This window comes from Cololabis saira, chromosome 9 (genome assembly GCF_033807715.1).
Source record: "Cololabis saira isolate AMF1-May2022 chromosome 9, fColSai1.1, whole genome shotgun sequence".
NCBI lineage: Eukaryota > Metazoa > Chordata > Actinopteri > Beloniformes > Belonidae > Cololabis > Cololabis saira.
The window spans coordinates 47,964,283-47,976,299 of NC_084595.1; the positions used below are offsets into that span (position 1 = coordinate 47,964,283).

Sequence of the window (12,017 nt, forward strand, 5' to 3'; positions counted from 1 at the left end):
TCCCCTTTTACCGATTTACCTTATCTCAGTCTCTCAATCTTGAAGGAATAATAATTTTTCCCGTCTTAGTTTTTAAGCTCCTGAATATGTGAGTAAATGTATATTAGATAGAAAAGCCGTTATTGTTATAGATACAATGAGTATAGAGGGCAACTCCTTAAAGTGGACAGACGTGGTAGAAATACAGTACAAAAACACAATATGCATGATACAGTATACACACATTACAGAGCAACATGCAAAGATATTGCAGGCAAAGTACTTTAAACAGTAGCTATTTAAAGCAGTATTTCAATATTTGAGACCGTATATTTGAATATTTGATACAACACATCCAATCCAATATAATAAATGAATGTACAGATAAATAGGCTACATAAGAGTTAAAAAGAATGACATCCTTCGATATTACTAGAACATAATGAATGATCTTGGCTTTCTTAACCTTTTCACCTTTTTATTTTGTTTGCCCTTTGTGTTATTTGTATTGCTTTAGAATAAAAAACAAAGAAAAAAACACTATGGCCTTTATTTCACTTCACCAATTTTAATTAGATTCAGATTTCTGGGCAGGGCAACACAGTTTCTGTGTTGTCTGATCAACAAGACAAAACTCATATAGCAGGTTCACCCAGCCGGACAAGAACCGTAAATATGAAGTAATTGTTCCTAGCATTTGAATAGCAGGAAAAAGTGCTTGCCTGTGTTGATAGTGCATCCCCCCACCCATGACTTCTGAGAAGCAGAGGTATCTTTTCCTTTGCACTTCCTCCTCGGAAATAATCCCTTTAAATTGAGGTCAAAAGTCGCACTTAATACATCTCATTCAAAACTTCTTCTGTGAATTCAATGAAGTCACTATACCTTTCTGCAAAGAGAATATGACGAGTAAATACAATTAGACTTGCTACAAAAACCTCTGGAAATCTCTGTTCCTACAACACAAACGTTTGACATAAAAAGTTTGAAATGAATGTGAAATTTATTGACATGAGACAATTAAATAAAACAGGTTTAAATGAATCTTGAGTGGTTGTTGTATTTAGTTATTGTCTTTATTGTCCCGTAAACAGGTGATTTCCAGCGCCAGTGTGGCTCCATGGGTCATATCTGGGGAATGTGGATAAAAGACTTCCTCATAGCAGCGGGGTGGAGACTCCTCATGACGCTAGGCTTTTTTTCTATTGTGTTTCCCGTCTACACAGCAGGTGCAAAGAGAGACCAAGACTGACAGAGCTTTCACCTGCCTTTCATCCCACAAACAACGGTAAGCATATAAGTTTACATGACATTTTCTGCCATTTATTTGAATGACTATACAAATCCTGTGAACTAAACTGAACAGCATGTACAACAAGACAGAGAGGCTAAAAGGAAGGGTTTCAGGAAAGGTGCGAAGAATTTAATAGAAAATCTTCAGCCAAGCTGATTTACAGCCTACTCTACTTTTATTTTCTTGATAATGTTTTATTGTGGGCAGCACGGTGGCTTGGTGGTTAGCACTGTTGCCTCACAGCAAGGAGGTTCCTAGTTCAACTCCCGGGCCCGGCCGGGGTCAGGGGCCTGGGTGGCACTGGCCCTCCCAGCCAACTTTGATCAAAATACATGTTTCACATAAACATAATCTAAAAAATGATATGAGAAAAGGTAGAAATATAAACATGATTTGTTGTTGACTTGTGTTCAGCCTTTATTTTTTTTTCTTCTGATTAAAACAGAACTTTTGAAACGAGTTGTAGGAAGCATCGGGACATAATTGTCACAACCAGGTGTATACACAGATGCAGATGCAGATGCAGGGTATCAGAGTCTTTAATAGAGACCGCTTTAATACCAAGGCTGAGAAAAAAGCAGGCTATGAAATATTATCTATAACGTGCTTCCTTACAAAGAAGCAGGGTTAATCAATACCAAAACTTAAAAATCACTCCACATGGAGGAAACTAAAGGCTATGCCAAAATTAACTAGAGAATTCAACTAAGATATTACACTTCCAACAAAAAATGTCCCACTTGGAGGAAACCGATGAGAACTGTGGCAATGACTGTGATCCAAAACTGTGAAGACGGCTGGGGTGAACACATGAACAGAGACCAACACACTGGACAAGACCAGGGGAGATGCTGACTATGAACACATGAGGGTGATGAGGAGCAGGTGAACACATGAGGGTGATGAGGAGCAGGTGAACACATGAGGGTGATGAGGAGCAGGTGAACACATGAGGGTGATGAGGAGCAGGTGAACACATGAGGGTGATGAGGAGCAGGTGAACACATGAGGGTAATGAGGAGCAGGTGAACACATGAGGGTAATGAGGAGCAGGTGAACACATGAGGGTAGTGAGGAGCAGGTGAACACATGAGGGTAATGAGGAGCAGGTGAACACATGAGGGTAATGAGGAGCAGGTGAACACATGAGGGTAATGAGGAGCAGGTGAACACATGAGGGTGATGAGGAGCAGGTGAACACATGAGGGTAGTGAGGAGCAGGTGAACACATGAGGGTAGTGAGGAGCAGGTGAACACATGAGGGTAATGAGGAGCAGGTGAACACATGAGGGTAATGAGGAGCAGGTGAACACATGAGGGTAATGAGGAGCAGGTGAACACATGAGGGTGATGAGGAGCAGGTGAACACATGAGGGTAGTGAGGAGCAGGTGAACACATGAGGGTAATGAGGAGCAGGTGAACACATGAGGGTAATGAGGAGCAGGTGAACACATGAGGGTAGTGAGGAGCAGGTGAACACATGAGGGTGATGAGGAGCAGGTGAACACATGAGGGTAATGAGGAGCAGGTGAACACATGAGGGTAATGAGGAGCAGGTGAACACATGAGGGTAGTGAGGAGCAGGTGAACACATGAGGGTAATGAGGAGCAGGTGAACACATGAGGGTAATGAGGAGCAGGTGAACACATGAGGGTAATGAGGAGCAGGTGAACACATGAGGGTGATGAGGAGCAGGTGAACACATGAGGGTAGTGAGGAGCAGGTGAACACATGAGGGTAATGAGGAGCAGGTGAACACATGAGGGTAATGAGGAGCAGGTGAACACATGAGGGTGATGAGGAGCAGGTGAACACATGAGGGTAGTGAGGAGCAGGTGAACACATGAGGGTAATGAGGAGCAGGTGAACACATGAGGGTGATGAGGAGCAGGTGAACACATGAGGGTAATGAGGAGCAGGTGAACACATGAGGGTAATGAGGAGCAGGTGAACACATGAGGGTAATGAGGAGCAGGTGAACACATGAGGGTAATGAGGAGCAGGTGAACACATGAGGGTAATGAGGAGCAGGTGAACACATGAGGGTAATGAGGAGCAGGTGAACACATGAGGGTAATGAGGAGCAGGTGAACACATGAGGGTGATGAGGAGCAGGTGAACACATGAGGGTGATGAGGAGCAGGTGAACACATGAGGGTAATGAGGAGCAGGTGAACACATGAGGGTGATGAGGAGCAGGTGAACACATGAGGGTGATGAGGAGCAGGTGAACACATGAGGGTAATGAGGAGCAGGTGAACACATGAGGGTAATGCGGAGCAGGTGAACACATGAGGGTGATGAGGAGCAGGTGAACACATGAGGGTGATGCGGAGCAGGTGAACACAATCAGGAATCAGGGAAGACAATCAGACCGGTGACACATGAGGAAGGGCAAGTGACCTGAAACGAGAGGAGAGTTACTTCTTTCAAAATAAAACAGGAAATGACAAGACAAAAAGGCCCAAGACAACCCCACCACGGTGTGACAATAATTGATTGCTCTTGTTCTGACAGATTGAGCTGCCCTGAATTTAACTACAAACTGAGAGTGAATATCTTGCCTGGCTTTTGACTGTTTGTTCGACGTTGGAGGAAAATAAATACAGACACAGTAATCGGATAACACGGAAATGGCTTGTCGTTTGTGTAGCGAGTCAGCAGTACCATGCTCCCTTACTTAGCCTCTCAGTAATTTCGTTTTTGGTTTGGAGTCACTATAGTGGGTGAGTTACCATCACGTGAAGAGTCAAACAAGGAGCTGGAGGCTATAAAATGTTTGTTAAAACAGTTTAGCATCTCAGTTTTATATGATATAGGAGTGGAATCGACAACAATGTTAGGTGGCAGCTCTTAAAAGCAAGTATTGGCTGAGAGATTTTATGGTATGCAAGAAATTCCTTGGTTCGTTTAAGTTGTCAGTGGTCTGCAATAATGAATACTCATGTTTAGCTTCCCTAATAACGGTAGTGCAGTTATTCTGAGCTTGGTGAAAAAGTAGCCAATCAGCCGCTAGCCCCGATTTCATTGCACTGGCCCAGAACGGATTTCTCTTCGATCACATTTATGTGGTCGGTGTACCGGATCATCGTGGTGAAGAAGAAGCTGAGTCGAAAGGCGAAGTTATTAACTTGGTCGTGAACTTTGGGTAGTGACCGAAAGGACAAGATCGCGGATACAAGCGGCCGAGATGAGTTTCCTCCGCAGGGTGGCTGGACTCCCTTAGAGATGAGGGCTGGAGGAAGAGCTGGAGGAAGAGATGGAGGAAGAGCTGGAGGAAGAGATGGAGGAAGAGCTGGAGGAAGAGCTAAAGGAAGAGATGGAGGAAGAGCTGGAGGAAGAGCTGGAGGAAGAGATGGAGGAAGAGATGGAGAAAGAGCTGGAGGAAGAGCTGGGGGAAGAGCTGGGGGAAGAGCTGGAGGAAAAACTGGGGGAAGAGCTAAAGGAAGAGATGGAGGAAGAGCTGGAGGAAGAGATGGAGGAAGAGATGGAGGAGGAGATGGAGGAAGAGCTGGAGGAAGAGCTGGAGGAAGTGTCTGGGGTGAAGGAAGTCTGGGCATCCCTGTTGAGGCTGCTGCCCCCGCGACCCGGGAACGGATAAGCGGTGGAAAATGGATGGATGGATGTTTGTGTTTAAGGCTCTTATAAATGGTACATTCATTGAGTAAATCTCAAAAGAAGGAGAATGTAATGTAACTGGATATGACCCTGTTAGCACCCAAAGTTAGGAGTTGACAAAATTAACAGATGCAGGAGAGACGAGTTGTGTAGAGGGACAAAGTTAACAAGTCATGCTAGCATCTGTGTTAGCATCTGTGTTCAGAATAAAGCGGATCCTGATGGAGCAATAATAAATCATGAATAAATCATGATGGAGCAGGTTTCTGAGAGGATGGTTGCAGGCAGGCAACAGACACAAGTGTGCAGGATCAGGACTCAGCTGTTTATCTTTGGGAAATTTCAGAGGGAATTTTCACTTCTTCTTGAAAGCCTTTGTGCAGCCCTTGGATTGATCAAGTAGCCAATGAAAAATAATATTAGGTAAAAATACAAAAGAAAAAATGATGATAATATATTGTGGCAGGGTGGAGAGGTCGATGGGACACGCGCACCTGTGTCCCATCAACCTGAGTGGCGGGTTCTCTCCACCCTGCCTGCCTTATAAGGGAGCTGGACAGCAGCGGAGGGGCCGATGGAGCTGCTGCTGAGGAGCTGTGTGTGCTTGTGCACGTGCGTGGTGAAACTTTGGGTGAAATAAAAAGGGTCTGCACGAAACTCTGTGTCTCTCCATCCTTCGGTCGGGCCCCCGTGGCACTCGCCCTGCCACATATATGAAAGGACTTTCTGGATATGACCTGGTTTACAGATAAAATAAAATAACCTAACATTACAAAATGTATGTTTCTCTAAAAAGGGAAAAAATAATGTTATTGGTGAGCTGAGCAAAAATGCTTCAAAACATAAAAAATTTGGACAAAACTTCCAGGCAAAAACCAAAACCTTTAAGTAATTCTTCAGCTTGGGACAACACCCTAAGAGTGAGGATGGTTATTTGTTCACTGCATGTGCTTTCATATTGGAACTGAACTAAGTCAAAACCTGAACTGGGGAAGAAAACAAACAAATTGTCTGCAAAACTGAACTAAGATAAAAGAAGTCTGTAGTGTTACGATGGGCTTAGGGAGGCTCTGGAAAAGAGCCAAGAAAAATTTGACACCATAGCATTCCTCTTCTTAAAAGGCCGAGCTGCCCCCTCTCTTGGGGTATCATATCTTATCAGGATTGACCTAAAAAAAACATGAAAACTAAATCTTAATAGTAACAACAAAAACTTTCTCTATTAAAAGGAATGTCAATTCACATGTCAAGAAAGTTCATTCAGATTAAATGATGCCTATTACAAACTTATAATTAATCTTATGAAAGAAAATAAAGAAAGTTGATCAATATTAACCAAATAATGTCACAAAACAAAACATTCACATGCCTGTTCTAAACCAACAATAAGTGTTTTGAATGATAAATGTTAAAAGGCTGTTTTCATTGATAACTGTTAAATCCATTTCATCTGACTTTGATGTCACAGGAGATTAATGTTTTTTCTTGAAAGTCTAGAGGAGAGGCGCTGACAGATATATTCAAAAGTCTTCCCCGACATCCTGAAATTATGGATGAACTATGTCAATGAAGACGCTTGTGTCCCGATCCCACCACTGCTGGTTCTGACTCTGCATCCACACGTACCTCTGTACCAGTGATGTGTGGGTAGGTTAGGATATGACCCGCCATCACCCCACATTTTCAGCCAACTTGGAACAGCAAATTTTGATAAAGAAAAACCTGGCCCGCTACAGGACCCACATTTTTTTCTTTCAGAAATGCGAGGGGTAGAGGCTGAGTAGCTCACGGTTCTCCTTCTCCCAAGTTACTCATCTAGCAAACATAGGCTCTACATGTGACTTTCTGTTGCTGCTGTTAAGCCTGAATTATGGTTCCGCGTTAAACCAACACAGAGCCTACGCCGTCACTGTGACGCCATCGTGAACCCTTCGGACTTCTCTGTCACTCCATTTCACCGTGGTGCAGTACCCCCCGAGACCGCTAGCTGATACTTTGTTTAGCTTCTGGCTTTTCCGGTCACAGTGAATCAAAGGCTGCTTTCATACCTGTGGCCCGTTTGTTTTGTTCCGATTCAGGGGCTAAATCGATACAGTTGTTTTGTTTTTCTGTTGTGGCGTCTTCACATAGAAGGTGCAAAGCGCAGACCGCCGCCGGTGATCCCATTCATTGTGTATGTGCTCCCGCGGCGCAAGAGCGGACCGCTCTGCCACCGAGTTCGGCATTTGCACCGCGCCTGCCTGCCCGAATTGAAACCTCCCGGACAAAATAATCTAAGATGGGTCCCCCTGCGCCCGGATCTCTCCTTCTCCTCTTCCTCTCCTCTCCCTCTGCTCTTCAGGTTTTTATACAAGCTAATGGATGTTAACATTAGACTAGCCAGTTAGGTTAAGTTACAAGGTTGGTAAACGTTAGCTGCGCTGTTTCTTACCTTGCTCTACCTTGACTTTATTAATTCCAGCTTCACCGTCACCACCTTTTTAAAATATTTGTGTTGAGAATCTCTGAGGCCTCTATTTTCTTCTTCTCTTCTTCTCTTTTCTCTTCTTTTCTGAGCACCAGACTTGTGCTGACCGGACATTTTGACCATTCTAATGGTTGAATTAAATGATAACATCAAATTTTGATCAGGCCAGACCATTTTTGTGTTGGGGGTTCTTGACCACAAGGACAATTAGGAAGAAAACAAATAACAAGCTTTTATGTAACTCATTTGAGTTACATAAAAGCTTGTTATTTGTTTTTCCATATTTTTTCCACAAATAGGCATATTTTGAAACATTTTGAAAAATGATTCCATAATTTAATGAGAATTAAAAAAATTAAAAATTAAAAATTAAAAATTAAAAAAAATTAAAAAAATTAATGAGGGCCCAGTTCTGTTTGTTCCGTTTGTCCCCCCCCCTATCGGCGGGCATGGCTGTGTGGATTATGTTCTCACTCCAAACGCACCACTCTAGGTCTCTAAGCGAGCCGAGAACCGAACCGGTCAGTCTACGGTGTAGGCTCTGCGTTGATTTAACGCAGAACCATAATTCAGCCTTAAGGCTACCCTCGGAGGGGAGTTATTTACGTGGCAGTTCAACACGACTGGCGATGGCTCAGTGACGGCCAACAGGGAGGAACGCACAGACCTCTACAAACTAGACTAATGACACCCCGTTTGCCATGAGATATTGCAATGAAATCCTTGGACCCATTTTCAGAACCTATGCTGGTGCAGCCCATCCTGCATTCTTTTAGATGCACGAAAATGCCCACCCTCATTCCACTGCAGGGTATTGTGATGTTGGTCTTTCCCCCTTTTGTCCCCCAAAAATCGTTTAACGATGAAAAAGTAAGAAAAAACCTACTCTTTATTTATGTCTGTTCCATTTTCTTTCTTTTCTTTTGCTTTCATCCAGTGTCTGCGGTCCAGAATGCTTTACGCTGAATTACTGCGGTTGTGGAATGAGTCTGTAACAGCCATGGATGAGCGTGACTGGGAGGGAGCTCTGGCAAAACTCCAGCAGATTAGTGAACCTACATCTCGCACATTGTTTAACGTTGCTTCAGCTCACCTGACTCTGGGAGAGCCGGACCTCGCTCTCAAGGTTGGTACATAAAGTCAAATAATTGTATTTTAATTGACCTAATCAACTTTTTTAATATTTTAAATTAGATAGCCTTTTCTTTTTCAAAAGATAAGGATTTCTAATCAGTCTATTTCAGTTTGAAACAAAACAATTTCAATTTCACAAGAGCCTAAATACAATTAAGTGAAATATTTGTTTTTCCAGACAGCTGCAAGAAGGTTCTGAATAGCAAGATAAACAGAGATGAGAGGTTATAAAATGATCACATCACTGCAGCTGAATCCTACAATTAAGACAAATTAAAGTTTTCCCAGTTTTAAGCCAGTCCATATTTGTCTCGTCTTCCCTGTGATGCCCAGGCTTTAGACCACACCATTGCCAAGGATCAACGTCTTGCTGTTGGCTTCTTTCAGAGAGCAGGAGTGATGATGCAGATTGACAGGTAGGACCCTCTGATGGGCTTACAACCGTTATGAGAAAAGGTTTAGGAAGTTCCCACATGTAGGAAACCGGGAAGGAAGTGGTCCCAATTAAAAGTTCTATATTTAATCAAGGAGGACAACTACAAACCAAACTGGAAGGTAACACTGAAAGTAAACCATAGACTGAATTGCAAGCAGAAGTACAGGCAAAAAAATTCACAAATGCCACTTGACTGTGAAAAAAAGGAAACCTCACATTAACCTTGTTAGAGATGCATGAGTGTTGATATTATATAGTTTAAATATAGCAGTATATTGTGGTCAGACAAAAAGAAACAGGAACTGTGTGCTCACAACGAGTATTGTCTGGTGCTTTTTCAACAACATGATGTAAAACAACGTTCTGCATAGTCTGCGCCAAAGGCCCAGCTACCGGCCTGGCCTGTCTGCAACACTGACCTGTTCCTAGAACACAACTTGTGGAGAATTTTTAAATGAAAAACTGTTTTTGAAATAGTTTTTTCAGGGAAATAGCTGTGTTCAGGAAAAATGTGACAAAATGATAGATATAACAAATTTCTCTTTTTCACTTCATATCATATATTGTATTCATTTATTCAGAATTCAACTGCATAATTGAATGTTGGTGTATGCATCAGATGCATGACTCAGATCATCACCTCAAGCAAAATGATGCCGTTCATGACTTTTATTTTTTTGATTTCTCTGTATCTTTTTGCCTGTATTCTTCTCTGTCCAGGTTGGAGGAAGCTCTATCAGACTGTATCTGGGCACAGAAGCATATGAGAGGGAATGTAGTTATTGACTACAGACAGCTTGGACTGAGATTCAAACTCTATAGCTGGCAGGTCTGACATTCAATCTTTCTTTCTGTATCACACATCAATAACATGCACACAGAAATGTGTTGGGCTGCTTCCGTTGTGTGGTTCAGAAGTCACACACAGATAAGTCCTATTGATGGAGTCCTGGGGTACGTTTCACAAAGCAGGTTCAACAAACTCTGAGTCTAATCCTGAACTCTTAGTTGATCTACTCTGAGATCGGAAACTCTGAGTTTTCGGTTCCAGAACAGCGGATTTGAGGTAATTTACTCAACTCTAAGTAGTTTCACCTGGAGTTAAGCGCGTGCGTCACAACTATCAAAAGCCAGTATCTATAGAGCCCTGATACAACGATTCACCATGGAAACACGACAACAACAGCAAAAGATCCACATACTTTTTTTTTTTTTTTTTTAAACTTTGTTTAACATTTTAATTTACAAAATCCCTTTGAGGAAACACGCCGTGTCCTTTTTCACCCGAATGGAATTAGAGATTTTAATGCGCGCATACGGCGAATTTGAACATGTTTTTCGAAAAAAGAGTAACACTGCAGCACAGAATATAATATAAAATTTATTTAACAGATCTCTACATCATTCACCTGCAATCCTGTGGAACCAATGGCTTGGACAGGTTTATGATAATAGGCTTGCCACCTGTCCCGGGAATTAAAAGTTGCGTTCCGTATTGAACCAATACAGACACATATTATGCCAGCAGGGGTCTCCAACTCTGGTCCTGGAGAGCACCTATCCAGCATGTTTTAGATCTTTCCCTGCTTCAGCACACCATGATACAAGGAGCTGTGTCCGCAACAGAACTGTCAGGACCTTGATGACAAGTTAATGACGACCATTGATTAGAATCAGGTGTGTTCATGCAGGGAGACACCTAAAACATGCTGGATAGGTCTCTCCAGGACCGGAGTTGGAGACCCCTGTATTATGCTCTTATTTATTCATGTAATAATATACAGGTGGAGGTCGGAACATTTGAATATATTGCAAAACTTCATTCGTAGTAAATTCAACTTAAGGTGAAACAAATATTATTTCCCACTACATGCAAAGTGAGATATTTCAAGCCTTTATTTGTTATAATTTTGATGATTATGGCTCACAGTTTATGAAAACCCCAAATAAAAAATCTAAAAAAATTAGAATATATTATGAAATCATTAAACAATTGAATCATCAAAATTATAACAAATAAAGGATTAACATATATTGCTTTGCCTGTAATGAGACTATGTAATATACATGTATTACGCGGTCTGATAACCATCTCCCGACGAATATTTAATTCTCTCCGCATTAATGCTGCACCTTCATCAATTGTGTCTTCATCAAAAGGACATGCCATGTTCGTGACGATGGACTTCTATTATATATATACTGACTCTGTTTTTAATGACAGACGGCAGAACTTCGCCAAAACTCGCCTGCTGACTGAATGAATGAGGAAATCAAATGTGCGTGTGTCTCTGAAAGAGGCGGAGACGCAGAGAAACTTCAGGTTCATTCATATAAACCTGGTCCCGACCAGGTTAGGTTCAGAGCGTCTGTTACTACGGTAACTGACCAGGTTAGGTTCAGAGAGTCTGTTACTACGGTAACTGACCAGGTTAGGTTCAGAGCGTCTGTTACTACGGTAACTGACCAGGTTAGATTCAGAGAGTCTGTTACTACGGTAACTGACCAGGTTAGGTTCAGAGCGTCTGTTACTACGGTAACTGACCAGGTTAGGTTCAGAGCGTCTGTTACTACGGTAACTGACCAGGTTAGGTTCAGAGCGTCTGTTACTACGGTAACTGACCAGGTTAGATTCAGAGCGTCTGTTACTACGGTAACTGACCAGGTTAGATTCAGAGCGTCTGTTACTACGGTAACTGACCAGGTTAGATTCAGAGCGTCTGTTACTACGGTAACTGACCAGGTTAGGTTCAGAGCGTCTGTTACTACGGTAACTGACCAGGTTAGATTCAGAGCGTCTGTTACTACGGTAACTGACCAGGTTAGATTCAGAGCGTCTGTTACTACGGTAACTGACCAGGTTAGATTCAGAGCGTCTGTTACTACGGTAACTGACCAGGTTAGGTTCAGAGCGTCTGTTACTACGGTAACTGACCAGGTTAGATTCAGAGAGTCTGTTACTACGCCAAAACGACAGCGGGAGCCGAGAGCTAAAAGCAGGCTAAAAGCTGTTTTAATTTCCGCTGTAGCGCTGTTAATATGCCACTTTATTAAGTTTTAATATTTTTTCAGATGCCAAAGTCCCCC

General features: G+C 42.4%; 1 protein-coding gene across 3 annotated transcripts in view; it reads left to right on the forward strand.

The window, feature by feature from the left end:
• The first annotated feature begins 67 nt into the window (after positions 1–67).
• noxa1 (NADPH oxidase activator 1) overlaps positions 68–12,017 on the forward strand; it is a 54,630-nt gene continuing 42,680 nt past the window's right edge. For all 3 annotated transcript variants that reach the window (XM_061729703.1, XM_061729704.1, XM_061729705.1), the window contains exons 1-5: positions 68–88; positions 1,206–1,267; positions 8,298–8,486; positions 8,828–8,910; positions 9,651–9,759. In XM_061729703.1, the coding sequence (XP_061585687.1) occupies positions 8,313–8,486; positions 8,828–8,910; positions 9,651–9,759 (366 nt within the window). In that variant the 5' untranslated portion in view covers positions 68–88; positions 1,206–1,267; positions 8,298–8,312. The remainder of the gene's footprint in view (positions 89–1,205; positions 1,268–8,297; positions 8,487–8,827; positions 8,911–9,650; positions 9,760–12,017) is intronic.